General features: G+C 30.4%; 2 protein-coding genes and 1 long non-coding RNA gene across 7 annotated transcripts in view; 1 reads left to right on the plus strand and 2 right to left on the minus strand.

Moving 5' to 3' along the window:
- Window positions 1-693: 693 nt before the first annotated feature.
- On the minus strand, window positions 694-2127 carry LOC100164044. Its single transcript, XR_510713.3, has 3 exons — window positions 1947-2127; window positions 1631-1812; window positions 694-895 (listed from the first exon to the last, which is right to left on the minus strand). It is a non-coding gene; the product is annotated as an uncharacterized LOC100164044 (long non-coding RNA).
- A 134-nt stretch (window positions 2128-2261) lies between these two features.
- LOC100162647 (notchless protein homolog 1) lies at window positions 2262-6121 on the plus strand. The gene is made up of 12 exons (XM_008184721.3): window positions 2262-2495; window positions 2572-2723; window positions 2815-2978; window positions 3067-3203; window positions 3291-3483; window positions 3557-3731; window positions 4325-4442; window positions 4513-4644; window positions 4737-4854; window positions 4916-5019; window positions 5094-5220; window positions 6087-6121. Exons 2-12 carry the CDS (start codon window positions 2586-2588, stop codon window positions 6097-6099), a joined length of 1419 nt encoding a protein of 472 aa, XP_008182943.1. The 5' UTR covers window positions 2262-2495; window positions 2572-2585; the 3' UTR covers window positions 6100-6121.
- Window positions 6122-8557: 2436 nt separating this feature from the next.
- Window positions 8558-14954, minus strand: part of LOC100160617 (receptor-type guanylate cyclase Gyc76C) — a 64133-nt gene continuing 57736 nt past the window's right edge. For 4 of the 5 annotated variants that reach the window (XM_029490993.1, XM_001945580.5, XM_008184711.3 and 1 more), the window contains 17 exons: window positions 13360-13506; window positions 13077-13282; window positions 12823-13000; window positions 12537-12703; window positions 12166-12459; window positions 11846-12106; window positions 11681-11752; window positions 11407-11572; window positions 11173-11325; window positions 10886-11084; window positions 10678-10818; window positions 10481-10604; window positions 10108-10206; window positions 9825-9969; window positions 9481-9737; window positions 9100-9399; window positions 8558-9026 (listed from right to left, as the gene is read on the minus strand). In XM_029490993.1, the coding sequence (XP_029346853.1) occupies window positions 8718-9026; window positions 9100-9399; window positions 9481-9737; window positions 9825-9969; window positions 10108-10206; window positions 10481-10604; window positions 10678-10818; window positions 10886-11084; window positions 11173-11325; window positions 11407-11572; window positions 11681-11752; window positions 11846-12106; window positions 12166-12459; window positions 12537-12703; window positions 12823-13000; window positions 13077-13282; window positions 13360-13506 (3218 nt within the window). In that variant the 3' untranslated portion in view covers window positions 8558-8717. Of the gene's footprint in view, window positions 9027-9099; window positions 9400-9480; window positions 9738-9824; window positions 9970-10107; window positions 10207-10480; window positions 10605-10677; window positions 10819-10885; window positions 11085-11172; window positions 11326-11406; window positions 11573-11680; window positions 11753-11845; window positions 12107-12165; window positions 12460-12536; window positions 12704-12822; window positions 13001-13076; window positions 13283-13359; window positions 13507-13663; window positions 13738-14954 lie in introns of those variants that run through there. The other variant, XM_016804246.2, reaches the window with a different exon arrangement.

Consider the following 14954-nt stretch of genomic DNA (forward strand, 5'->3'; position numbering starts at 1 on the left):
CTTAATTATGGGATCTGCACATTTATGAACACAATTCGAAGCAAGGCATACTGTTAAGAATTGTTAATAAAATTAAGACACATTTTTAATTTTATAACAAATGAAGGAATATTTATTTAACACTTATTTATTTAAAGAAATAACTTAGAGCAGCACGAAACTGACTCAAGTTATATGCGTATCGCGAGCCTCCTTGTGGCCACCCCTGATTTATAATAACACAAATACATTATCAAACAGAAAAATAGGTTGATACTTTTTTTTATGAATTATTGTTTTGTTTTTAAATGTAGACATCTTTAAGAAATTAATATAATCTAATGGGGAATTATATCAGTGGTGACGAAATATTAAAAAAGTTCCCTATTTTGAACATATTTTAAATTATACCATATGCTAAAAGACTTGGAAAATAATTTATATTCCGGTAGCAGAAGTATTTACTATAAATCTAAAATCACATAACATTTTTTTTTTTTAATTCTATTAAATATTTTGATAATATCCATTATTTATTTATTTCCTTATGGGCTGAGAACTAAATGTGATGAGGATAGTAGTCATGACAAAAACCCCCTATAAGAAACTGACAGGCACAGGCAAATTTTTTCTAAGTAGCTGATAGTTATAATTAACCATACTGTACAAAATAGCTACTAGAAATAACACTAGATGAAAAAAAAATACAAGTTATACATTACCTAATTAAATCATTTTATTTTGGATAATCAAATTTATAATTAATTACAATTATATTTATTTATATAATATTATTAATTACTACACGGAAAAAAATAAATACATTTTAAAAAAAATATACTCATAATTACTTTTGTTCAGTTTCTTCAAAAGGGTATGGTGGTACAAATGCATTGAAGAAACAGTTATCTTGTAACTAAAATAAATAAACATAATATATTAATTAAAATATGTGCATTCTTTTATAACATCCCCCACCGATTGAAAATTCTTAAGCACACCATTAACTGTATTAAATTACACATATACAATCTTTAACTTAAGCCTATAAGTTATTTATACAATTTAGGGTATCGTTTTCCTAACTTTAATACACTTACTTCTGTTATAATCGGTAAAATACATTATTAAAATTGAAAATTTCAAAAATCTGCACAGGAAATTTAACTACCTAGATTATATTACAAATATAACTCATAAGTATCTTAGTGACATTAATTTGAGAAAAATATAATGACATGAGAGTGCCTAGCCCCTAGGTATTGGTATTCAATTGTGCAAATGCAGAACAAGTTTGAACTCAAGGTCAATGTTTTATAGATTCTTATTGAACATAGTAGATAATTAGTTGTGCAAATTCTTGGGAGCAGGAGAACCCTCCGAAAGGTATGTGAGTTGGTGGATTTTAGTAGCCGGTAGAAGTCATATTCTTTATAATTAAATTGTAAATGTAATATAGTATGATTAACTCATAAAACAGTAAACAGAGATGTTTGGAATTGATGATGGTGGGTGGGAGCCGGCTGATAAATTTTTAGGTTTGCCCATCGTTAAAACAAAATGATTTTAATTTACTTTACACAAGACACTGGTAATGTGCGATGTGCACATTAAAAATGTATAAAAATATTTTATGATTAGCAATACTAACTACGTAGATGGACGTTGCAAGAGCAGTGATTCCGCCGACAAGTACTAGGTTGTATTTGGCATTGGTTTTGCCGTGGTATTCGTTCCAGGGCACCTTTGGGACTGGCATGTCATCCATTGTCAGGGGTTTGTACGTGGCATGGTGACCATCGGCCTTGGACCGCACGGACGTCCTCAATACGGCTATAAAAAACATTGAAAACAAAGTTAGTCACGGTCATGGTTTATCGTAGTTAAGTAGGTTTAAATTATAAATTCAAAATTCTGCAGACCACATCTTCGCGGCAGTGCGTCAGTCAATTTATACAAGTACTTACAGCTGGATTTCTTCAATTGCGCTAAAATTACTCTCGACATGATGGTGATGATTTTGGTTTCTTTCTTTCGACAAACACGTTAAGTGTGTGGCGGTTGTCTACCGTAAGTCACGGCAAGTCGAAAATAGTATCGAACTCTCGACACACGAGACACGACCTTCGCTCGGCAGATAGTAGAGAAGAAAATTCAATCGTTCAATCGTTAACAGCTGCTGCGTAGTTGGTTAGATAACGTGACGCCCGAATTCCGTGGTTCAATGGTAAAATAAATAATTTTTTTAAGTTGGTAACACCACATATGCAACAATTATCATCGACATTCATCGTATCTCTATCCTTATCAATTTTCTGATAACCACCCTGTACCGGCTGTACCCCCATGTGGCATTCACGCATTGTTCTAATATTTTGTTTACAAATTAAAAAATTTGTAACTGTCTGTTCTGTGAATGTGTCTACTTTTTTTGTAGTCTGTTTCAAACAGACTGTTTGTTGTCCACTATCTAGTTGAATAAAATTTAATCTGTGATAGTTAACCTAATCTGTAAAGTGAGTATTTCATGGATTTACGTCGAGATTGTTAATAGTTAATAGTAAATACTAAATAGTAATATTTTTTATATAGCAACTTCCAACAAAATGACCGAGGACGCAGTGAGTACGGTGTTGGCCCGTTTCAAATCGGAAACGGGTGAGACGGTCAGCAACATGATGGACCTGCCTCGAAACGTCACCGTCAATCATTTACAACTGATTTGCAATTCATTACTCAAACAAGTAATAATGATGAACGACAGTCCTCCAAATACGACAGCTCTGAAGCGTATTTCACGTAGTAAATATACTAATGAAAGCAATACGATTTTAGGACGAGACCGTGCCCTACGCATTTTTTGTTGACGACAAAGAAATCACTAATAATCTAGACGAATGTCTTGACGCCAAAAAAAAATTCAGCACTGAACTCGTAGTAGATATTATCTATCAAGAACAGGCTGTGTTTAAAGTGCGACCCATCACCCGATGTACCAGGTCAGTTGAATGAAACTTAAAATGTGCATACATAGATATTTATTATTGTATTTTTGTAAGCCACCATAAAACATTTTTACTTTTTTAGTTCGTTGCCAGGTCACGCAGAAGCTGTGATATCAGTGCAGTTCAGTCCGGACAGCCGGAAATTGGCCAGCGGGTCTGGTGACACGACAGTCAGGTTTTGGGATCTCGACATGCAAACTCCATTACATACTTGTGAAGGTTTGCCACCTAAAATTATTGATTACTTTAAATTTAACCATCATTAAAATTAATTTAGCCATGCCTATAATGTAATGTGGATTACAGGTCATAAGAATTGGGTGTTATGTATTGCCTGGTCTCCAAATAGTAAATATTTAGTATCAGGTTGCAAAAATGGAATGATTATGTCTTGGAATGTTGAAACTGGCAAACGAGTTGGGCCACCAATGACTGGACACAAGCAATGGATTACTGCTCTATGTTGGGCTCCATACCATTTATCCCCAGAGTGTAGAATGTATGTAATATTTTATTTTAGTTTTTATATTTCATTGAATTGAACTTTCTAAAAAATCATAATGTTGTTCTAGATTTGCGAGTAGTAGTAAAGATGGGGATATCCGCATTTGGGATATAATACTTGGTCAGTGCCAAAGGTCTCTTACCAGTCACACCCGCAGTATCACCTGTTTAAAATGGGGTGGAACAGGCTTATTGTATAGTAGTTCACAAGATCGTACAATTAAAGTTTGGAGAGCTGATGATGTAAGTACTAAATACTATAATGGATTAAAAAAACCACGCTGGTATTGTAATTTTATTTGAAATATAGTTCAATCTCTATAATCTGGTTGTGCAATAGCCCAACACATCCAGTAATCTGGCCCTTATGATTATTCACCACTTGTTATTGGTGTTTTTTTTGTTATTCTACATGAACAGTTTATTTTATTAAATCGGTGATATCGATAGTGAATATGTGCTATCATTAGTTTGAGAAAATTAATTGTTAAAGGCAATAAAGAAGCATTCTTTGCAAAAATCAAGTATCAATAACAAAATGTATTAAAATATCAAGATTAAAGTTTTTAAATTTGTAGTTAAAAATTGTAATACTAATACAATAATATATTATAATATATATTAATAGACATACATAAATAAGTATTTCGAGTAGTCCAGATTTTTTGTAATCTGACACTGCTCTGGCCTTATATGCTTCGGATTAATGAGATTGCACTGTACTTATAAGACTAAATTTGATTTCAAATATAGTCTGTAAACTATCAGTTTGATTATAAACCAACACTACTAATTAAATATATGTCTTATATCCTTTATTTGAACGGTATGTTTAGGGAATTTTATGTAGGACTTTGGAAGGACATGCTCATTGGGTGAACACACTTGCACTCAGTACTGACTATGTGATAAAAACAGCAATGGTACCCCAACCTGGTTCTAACAGTGACAAAAGTATATTTAATAGCTTTTGCTTGAATATTCATTTTATTATTTTGCTAATGCTAATATGAGTTTTTTATAGATGATAATGTATTAGCTGAAGCTAAAAAACGATATGATGTGGCTGTAGCAAACGGTGGTGAACGGTTAATTTCTGGATCAGATGATTTTACACTTTTTTTATGGGCCCCTGAAAGTAGTAAAAACTCTGTTGGTAATGATTCTTGTTCATTCTGCTTTAAATAACCATCAAAGTACATAATATAATATTATCAACAATAATCAAATGTATTGTTAACTGAATAGCAAGAATGACTGGACATCAACAGCTGATCAATTGTGTACAGTTTTCACCAGACACACGGTTAGTTGCGTCTGCTTCATTCGACAAATCTATAAAACTATGGGATGGAAAAACTGGACAGTAGGTTTGATCAAATCTTCAAAATTATTCACGTTAATGAAAAAATATTTTTTTTTCTTAGATTTCTTGGAACAATGCGAGGGCACGTACAAGCTGTTTATATGATACGTTGGTCTGCCGATTCTAGACTTCTGGTCAGTGGAAGTGCAGACTCAACATTAAAAGGTCGGTATTTTTCAAATAATCAATCATAATACAACATTTAAACAATAGTTAATAGTTATTATTGTATTTTTTAGTATGGGACGTGAAAGCCAAAAAATTACAAGGTGATCTTCCCGGTCATGCTGATGAAGTTTTTGCTGTTGATTGGTCTCCAGATGGGCATAAAGTTGCTTCTGGAGGAAAAGACAAAGTACTTAGGCTGTAAGTGTTATTATTTTTACTTTATTTATATTGTTTGAATGTGTGACTTGTTTAAATATTATATCAACTATTTGTTTATTCATTGCTCCTTCTTTAAATAACCAAAATTATTATATAAAATATTTAACGGGTTTACTTAGGTACTATATTTTAGAAACTTCATTATAAATAATATTTGTTATTATCAGGGCTAGGATTTATATGCAATAAAAAATTGTAAAATATGCATTTTATATGCAAAAATATGCATTTAATTTTCTATAAGATAAACACTAAAATATAGTTACAAAAGAAATATTTATTTATTAAAATATATCAATGATAGGCTGTTTGTCTTAAAATAATATAATTTAGAAATAAAATGTATATTTCACAATAACTACGTGCGTGTTACATGAAATAAAATTTATATTTGACAAAAAAACCATGTATTTTTTACATTCTTATAATCGAAATATGCAATAATATTAATATTCAATATATGCAATAATATGCATTTTATCCAAAATATGCAAAAACATGCAAAATAAAAATACCACCATTTATCTCATCATGAGGTGATTCGTGGACATTACTGACAAAATTAATTATTCAGAAGTAGCAAAAAAAACATGCTGTTGCATATAAATCCTAGCCCTGGTTATTATATTCCATCAAATGAATATGATTGATATTTGTGTTCTATTTTCTATTTTGTTCATATTTGTTTAATACCATCGACAGATTAAATTATAATTTAGATTTTATGGAACCATAAACTGAAAATGTTTGACCATAAACGATATTAAATAATATTTTATTATGAATGTTTGGTTATTAATTGATATTGTTCATATTTTTTTAACTGTTTGTTCATTTTGTTTCAGGTGGACACATTAAATATTCAAATGTTTCTCAAAAACAAAATATTTACACGTTAATAACATATTTTTGTACGTCATTGAATTTTCAATGTATTAAATTATGTAAATAAATGTTCTTATTATATGTAATATATAAATTGTTGTTAACTTATTTCTGTTTGTTTTGTTTTACACTCCACTAGTTAAGGTGAAATTTGTTCAAACAAAATGAAATAATACAGTTATATTGTAGATAGCACAGATCAAGATTTTGTAATGAAAATTATTATAGATAGCCCACAATAGCCGTTTTATTATTGGTTTATGCAGTAAGGGCTAAAATATGTAATTATTATATTTATTGATTAGAAGTGGGAAGTGGCCGATTGGTAAACCGTTGCGACAAAGGCCTAACCGTGAAGCTGCAGACATTTTATACAAGAAAACAATTTTTAAAACGATGTTTATATTACATAGATTATTAAAATGAAGGAGCTTATTTTGACACCTCAAACTCTGATATTCTATTTATTTAAATAGCAATCTATAATTGTTGATGGAAAAAACATTTTGAAGATGTTGTTTTTTTCGAACTTAGTTGTGGGCGACATACCTGTTAATAGCAAAATTTTACTTTTGTGGATTTTGTAACGGAAGGATTTCCGAGTGAACTTCAAAACTAAGCTAGATAGTTTACAGAAACGTTGAGTATCAATTTTTCCAAAATTTTTGTTCTAAATAAGAAAGGGATTGAAAACAATGTTTATGTTACTTCTTTTTTCATTAAGTGTACGTGTGTGATGTTTGTATGGCTGAATTTTATAAGTATGTGACCATATTGTTTGCTCTATCGTCTTGTATAAGAGGGCCGATGGGGATACGGATTTGTAGCCAAGTATTGTGATTAGGTGAAGTTTATTATGTATAGATTCCTGGTCCCATGATAGTAGTTGAGTGCTTTAAAGTCCAGATTTCCAACTTTGGATACCGGGTGCATCACGTTAGTACCTACAGGTACTCGTCAAAACAATTTTTTTACTTGAAATGTTCATAAAATGTAACCATATATTGTGTAACCTAAAATTTGAGATTCCTAATATAAATCAAACCCTGTAAAAACTGCATATGGTCAGCATGACATTATCCCAGCACCTCGGTAGCCTTCAAAAAATGAAGCTCAATAATTATTAAGACGATAATACATTTCGAAGGACAGGAATGCATTACTGAGCCTATGTAAGACAAAAATTATAATTTTTTTTAACACTATCAACAGTCATTTAATAACCAAAATCAAAATGATAGAATACTGAATAAGTTAATGGAAAACAATAAATACAAAGCTTCACACAAAGCTTAATAAGTAACAAAACAGTTTAAATTTGTAAATAATTTGTGATCGGTATAAACATAAATATTAAAAGGAAAATTAAATTAAAAAATTTACATGACTGGATATATCATAAATCATTATCAAAAAGAGGGTATATTACTTGTAGAAAATAAATATTTAAGAAATAAAATAATTTGATAAAATATATTGTCTCATATAGTTAAGATGAAATTTTTAAATTATAAAAGCTACAATATAATGGTAAATAATAAAAATATAAATACTTACTATAATGCTAAGTCATCAGGAGTTAAAGTGAGGGGGACGCAGGAGGACTCAGTACCCCTACCTCTGACGGTGGTTAAAAAGCGTCCCCTTTAACAAATTAGGATTTTATACATTAGACATTATACATAAAATATATATAGAACGCATAAGACTATATGGGGACATTAGTCCCCTCTGGAAATTTTTCCCAATTTAACCCCTGTAAGTCACATTCAAAACCTAATAACAAATACACATAATTGTGATCAATATACTTGGCCCAAACAATTATGAAATGAATGATCATTCAAAAATATAAAAAAAAAAATTAAAGAAATCCAAATTGCTCTAATTAGTTTAATTTATAATATCTAAAAACGTTGAACAATTATAATATAACTTAAAAAAAAAAAAAACAAACAAAATATATTTCATAAATATATACCTATATATATATATATTTTATAATATTATTATCTATTGTAATAATGTAGTAACTTTGACCATTAAAAAATAATTAAACTATTAATATTATCAAATGAGTAAAAATAAAATAAATAACTACAACAAAATATATTTAAGAGGCACATTATTTTATTATAGATACCTAATAACTTATTGAATGGCACAATAATTAGGTAATAATAATAACAATATAATATATCCATAATAATAATAATGATAAAAATAATAATAAATAATCAATGGTACCTAACAAACAACTTAGTGATGTGATTTTCTGCTTAATCAAAAGTAAGAAATACCAACAAATTCTAAATATTGTTCATTTAATGTTTTATGAAACAAAATAAAAAGAATTTGTCTTAATAACATTTATTATTTACGGCATAACTGAAGCCAATGATAATATAATAGTGCATTTTTTTTTAAGCAGAATACAGGCTCTAAAAATAAAATTGTCAAAGAATTGTGAAGATTTTGTACAGCACTTCGATTGCGTTTGATTACAATATTATAAATTTCCCTATCGTTAAGTTTTTTTAGTGATAGTTTAACATGAAATTATTTTCAAACCAGGTTTGATACTTTTCGATTTAAACCACACTCTCCTTGTCAACAATCTGTTGTCTGTCCGAATATGTTTTGCGTAATGACACTTCGCTTGTTCGACAAGGTGTTGCAGTGCCATTGAATAATCCAACCAACCAACTTTTAATCGAATTTCTTGAAACCAATTTTTTTCTATGTGGTTCCATGGAAATGTCTTCGAATGAATGCCATCGTTTATTGTCTTCTATTGACAATAAAGGGGTATATTGAAGGCTACCATTAACCACAGTTTCCTCAACACTTTCTTCACAGTTTTCTTCTTTTGTACATTGATCATTAAGAAGTTTTGAATCCTATGCAAATAAATAATTTTATGACAATAAAAATATGTGTCTATTTTAATACATTAATTATTAATGTTCAAACCTCTAATGAACGACAACTTCTTTTGATCATTGAGCTTACTCTGCTAATGTGTTTGTTTGGAAATGGATCCATGGACGCAGAATGTATCATTTGTCTACACCGTGGTTCAAGCAGAAGATGAGGTAAAGGAGTTGGCCGCTGTTCATGGAGTATAGTCTGGCTGTCTCTGGCATTTTGATCAAAAGAATTTCCCCGAGGAGCAAATGACGGACGTCTGCTGCCAAACTCTCCAAAGTTGTACATTTTTGGACTGTGGCGTTTTGATCCACAAAAAAGAGGAGGTGATTCAGTCAAGTCCACCTAAAGAAAAAAATTTTCATTTCATACAATTTTTGTTTATATCAAAATCAAAACAATCAATCATGTTTTTATTTTACATACATCTCTTCTTTTAATAGCTTTTTCATTTGTCCCTTCAAGCCAATAAGTGAGCACATCTCCTTTTCCTTTCATGTTAACATAACCACGTTCTTTGATTATATATCCCCCCAACTCATCAAGAGCATTTTTACACTGTTCGCTAATGTGAATTTTTAATGGTTCACCGTTGGATTCCATTCGTGAGGCTGTATTTACTGTATCGCCAAACAGACAATACCTAGGCATAGTGAGACCAACTACACCAGCTACCACTGGTCCTATTCATGGTCAAAAATAAACAATTTAGATGTGAGTACCATCAATCATGAATTGCTACAAAAATTGTATAATAAACCGTGTAATACCTGTGTGAATTCCTATTCGTAATTTTAATGTGGCTTCTGGATGATGAGCTATTTTATGATGTTTTACAGCTTCAAGCAAATTTAGTGACATCGAAGCTATTTCACCAGAATTTCTATTACCATTTCTAATAGGCAACCCTGACACCTATACCAAACCAATATAGTTTACATTTTATAATTTTAATTTGTAATAATAACAACAAAAGTGAATAATATAATATTGTGCAAATAAAATTAATAATTAAATAAGGTAAGAACAATGATAAATAATAATAATACATACCACCATGTATGCGTCTCCTATTGTTTCTACTTTGTAAACATCGTAGCCTTTAATGATTTTGTCAAATAATGTGTATAGATCGTTTAAAAAATTTACAACCTTAAATACAGAAATTAGTAATTACTATATAATTTATACATATTTAATATTTATATGCCAGGTTGCATAAAAATGCATTAATTTAATGGTTCTCTACAATTTAACAGGTTTATCATGGCCCACTAAATCATGTTTAAGGGACCATTAATTATTAACCATATAATTGATTAATGACATTTTTAGTGATTTTTAATGCAATCCCCTGCTTCTATATATTAATATCTTATATAATTAAATATATAAAAAAAAACTATTTAATATTCATACAACTAACCTGCAGAGGAGTACTCTCAGCAGACATTGCAGTAAAACCAACAATATCGCTAAAGTAAATGGTAACTGAATTGTATGATTCTGGTTCTATACCGTGTCCCAGAGTTAATTGTTTTGCTACTGGCCTGTTTATATAAGTTAATTTATGTAAGATTAAGTTAAAATTTAGTTAATCAAAACTATCAAGTTAATAATTACGCTGGTAGCATCCGATGCAATAAATCCTCAGTTTTTTGTTTTTCTTCATAGACTTCATGCGTACGTTGATTGACTAGATCTTCGAGATTGTTTGCATATTTTTCCATCATGTCCATCATTTGATCCATTATATTTTTATGTCTAAATTAATAAGATAGAACATATTTAAAATAGATTTAAAATAATTATGCTATTAGGATCAACATACTTTCCATCTTTCATTTTTTTGAGTCTGGCACGTATCATGCCAAAGTCTGGCCTATTTTCTGGGAATTCATCCCAACAATCAGTAATGCATTGGATAACATAGTCTTCTGCCATTTCACAGTCCCTCAAATGATGTATACTAGGCCTCAGTGGCACACCATTTACTTCATCGTAACCTAACTTAACCAGTCTTATAATTTCTGGTAATAAACACAAATGTAACTTAAATATTTTATCTGGGGCTCAGAGGGTTTTACCTAAAAAATTGTTACCTTTCGTGTATCTAACCTTTAGGTTCTTCGACGCCGCAAGCACCAAAAGGACCTCGTCGACACATTATTTCATGCAAGATAATAGAAAACGCGTATACATCCCCCTTTTGTGAACCCTTTATCCATGCACTAGGGTCCCTCAATAGCTCTGGAGCTTTCCATAGTAAATCTAAAAGTAAAAATATCAGTAAGTATAAACATTTTTAAATGATAATTTCAGAAATTTATTAAAATATGTGAAAAATCTTACTTCTATAATACTGATGTTCACCAATAGAGTCGTTTTCTGCGCCTTGCCTCAAATCATGTAGACCAAAATCAGTGACTTGCAATACCCAACGACTAGTTACAATACAATTAGATGATTTTAAGTTCCCATGACAACCTAAAGGCGAGTTGTGTATAAATATCATACCCTGCACAACAATGGGGTACACTAACGATTGACACGTTCAAATAAATTAGAATGTAATTAGCATTAATAACAGAGTTATTAGACCAATGTAAAGCCGGTTACAACTTACTCTGATGAGATCGTGAACTAAAGATGTAATAAACATTTTGTCTAATTTAATGTCTTCGTTTTCTACTATATCCTACATAAATATTAAATTACAAATTATTTATATTAACAATACACTCATAATATAAAATATTAAAATATAATCAAATTTAAGAAAAAAACTTACATAGAGACTTCCTTTAGCACAATAATCGGTGACTATAAGTATTCGTAATGGTTCTATAGTAGCACCGATAAAAGAATTTACGTTGCTATGTTTTAAATCTCTCAATAGTCTCATTTCTTTCATTTGTTCCCGAGAGATGTCTTTGCGCTTTGAAAACTTTAATTCTTTAATTCTCACTGTTATATTACGATAATGGCCGGTTGTTGCGAAAACTTGAAGTCCACAACGGGATTCGTATGAGGTAGCCGAAACCAGACTCAGCTAAACATCAATATTAGTTTGATAAAATTAGAAAATTCAACTTAAATGAATGCAGTTACTTTGCTAGGGGATGAAACAATATCTTTATTATAGTATCCAAGCAGATCTGATGGATCTATTTTCCACAACAGTCCTTCAATTTCTAATTCTATTTTCCATTTTCTGTATATCGACAGGGTGATGACAAACGCACAGAATAATGTTAGTGCCAAAACTGTAGCAACTATAATAGAGCTCTTTTCCTCGTCATTTTTTTTGCACAACTCATTGTTGAAACCACAACTAGGTTCATCATCTGGTCGACTCTTACCAGGCCATTCAATTTTCAAATTAGGAGAGTTTAATTTGTACTCCTACACTTACAAGTAATAACAAATTATTTAACATTTAAGAACGGAATACAATTAATTACCAGGTTGTGGATACTTACCAGTAATTCTCCGTGGTAGAATTGAGCCACAGGAATCATGTAATACGGGCAAGAGAAATTTCCTTCATTTAAATGGTATTGAAAATCATGAGACTTTAACGCTACCACCGAATAGTTTCCTTCCGAATCACCATTCTTGTCTAATTTGATAGTAGCACCAGTGATACCTACACACAAATTGCATTGTTTATTATAAAATGTATAATGATATTTTACATAATACACTTAACACAGTACTACATCTATAAAGTTACGACATTAGTTTTTAAATGTAATTTTTACTTACTCTGGTAGGTTATATTTTTGACAAGTGTTTCAATTATTAGTGTTCCGTTGTAAGCTACTTCATCAATCATTTCACCTGTTAATTCCCCACCGTTAGCTCTGGCTCTGAGCAAGAAATCTAAAGCTCGTGCGTACAACATAACCGAATCGTACAAATAGGCAGCGTAAATGGACACAAACTGTAAATCAACAAAAGTAGTGTCAGCATTATGATCGAACCATAAGACTTGAACAAACAAGGTGAACAGTACTTGCCTTGACATAAGACACGTTTGTAAACACGTTCGGTGTCTTAAATTTAAACGGATCTTTGCTGGTGTAGTCTAACACTTTACTTGTGAAAACTTCGTATTTTTCCGGCGACGGTGGCGAGGCAACAATGACCAACAACGAACGGGCACGCTGGAGAAAATTTTTCTCCTCCATACAATTCGGTTTGTCGATATACGAATCACGTTGATCTACACGAAGCGAAATCAAAACACGAAATTAAGTTTGATAATATCGATGCGATGTCACAGTGTTGTATAGTAATTACTCCACAAATATTGTTGGGCGTCTTTCCAAGTGTTGATCTTGGTGTCCACAAAAATGACCATGTAATCGCCGTTGTCGAATAGCTGCAAGGCATGCATTGTGTTCATCATGTCCACCAGTGATTTAGCAACGCCCAAAAATACGTAAACTAACAAAATATGAAATGTGTGTATAGAAAAAAATGAAAAAATGTTAATTCATCAAAATACATATTATATTTTATCGTACGGCGGACAGACGATGAGGAGGAATACGGGTCCAGTTGTTAATTAATTACCTATTATTATCTATTATATATTGAGTACCTTTGCACGTGGTGTTAGGAACACTCGGAACGTAAACAGCACGTTGTGTGTGAATGCATAGTAATATTATTATCGCGTCTCATAGGCGCAAATAAGGGGGGCTTAGGGGGTATTAGCACCGCCAATTTTAAAATTAGCACCCTCTAATAAGTTATATGTATATGTGTCCAAACTTCTCCTTACAACAACAAAAAAAAACAGTTTATCATCAGACATGAGGGTATCAGAGTATAATGAATGAAACAATGAACTCGACAATTGTCATCTTTTCGAATTCAAATCTATTTAGAACATTTATCATTATTTTCCAATGTCTCTACTAAACCCGGTCGTTGTGGTTGGTTATATTATTATCAATTGTCAAGTTCAGCAGCGACTCAGCGCTATGACAATAGTATCGCGAGTATCTACTAATATAAACATTCCCTTCGGACAAAAACCTAATTACGATATACGAATCACTTGTCAGTTGGTGTTCACTTATGAGTTCCAAGTTTTCGACATTATGTGTAATTGTGTATGCCGTATGGTATTATATTATAGTATAATATCCTATACAGGATGTAATAAATAGAACTGACTTTTGAAATAACTTTTATTCTAATCAATATTTAAATTGTTTTTTTATATACAATTTATAGTCACTTATTATAGTTTATAATAGTTTATTATAGTTTCAAATATATTATGCAAAAAATTATTTATATATTTTAATTAGGTACTTATTTTTTAACATTGAAAATAAAAAATTTTCAATTTGATTTCAATTTTTTTAGATAAGTATATTCAAAATAGCCAATTTGTGAATCTGTTTATAAAAACAATAATTTTGATACTAAAAACATTTATCTAAGTCAAGTAGTTTATTTTTGGAATTTTTGATATATCAATATTTTTTTGATTTAATGAATTTGGAACGTATACGTAAGTTATTATAATAACTTCTTTCAAAATATTTTTTTTGGAAATTTGCTGACATGAGTATATAATTTCTTAAATTATTTACTAATCATATAATTTTAACACTTTTGTCATACGTTTAAGTAGCGTCATTTTTTTTCGTCAAGTCTTTCTGTTTTTCTGTTACACCTTGTATACTAATATAGTATACTTTATTTGTCATATTTTTTGAATAAAATATAAAAAATTTGTTTTAAATTTTTGATAAATTAAAATTGACTATTGTATTCATTTTTATAAAATTTACCTAATGCACTATAAGTCTTCAATGTTAAATTGTCATAAAACATTTTTGCTCAAAAAGATCATAAATGCCTCATAGTTATAATTG

The sequence above is a fragment of the Acyrthosiphon pisum genome, chromosome A2 (genome assembly GCF_005508785.2).
Source record: "Acyrthosiphon pisum isolate AL4f chromosome A2, pea_aphid_22Mar2018_4r6ur, whole genome shotgun sequence".
Taxonomy (NCBI): Eukaryota; Metazoa; Arthropoda; class Insecta; order Hemiptera; family Aphididae; genus Acyrthosiphon; species Acyrthosiphon pisum.

Coding starts and splice junctions, on each gene's coding strand:
- LOC100162647 (XM_008184721.3), top strand. CDS start 2,586: ATGACCGAGGACGCAGTGAGTACGGTGTTGGCCCGTTTCAAATCGGAA. Junction 3,204..3,290: donor TCCATTACATACTTGTGAAG/GTTTGCCACCTA, acceptor TGTGGATTACAG/GTCATAAGAATTGGGTGTTA. Junction 5,020..5,093: donor TGCAGACTCAACATTAAAAG/GTCGGTATTTTT, acceptor TGTATTTTTTAG/TATGGGACGTGAAAGCCAAA.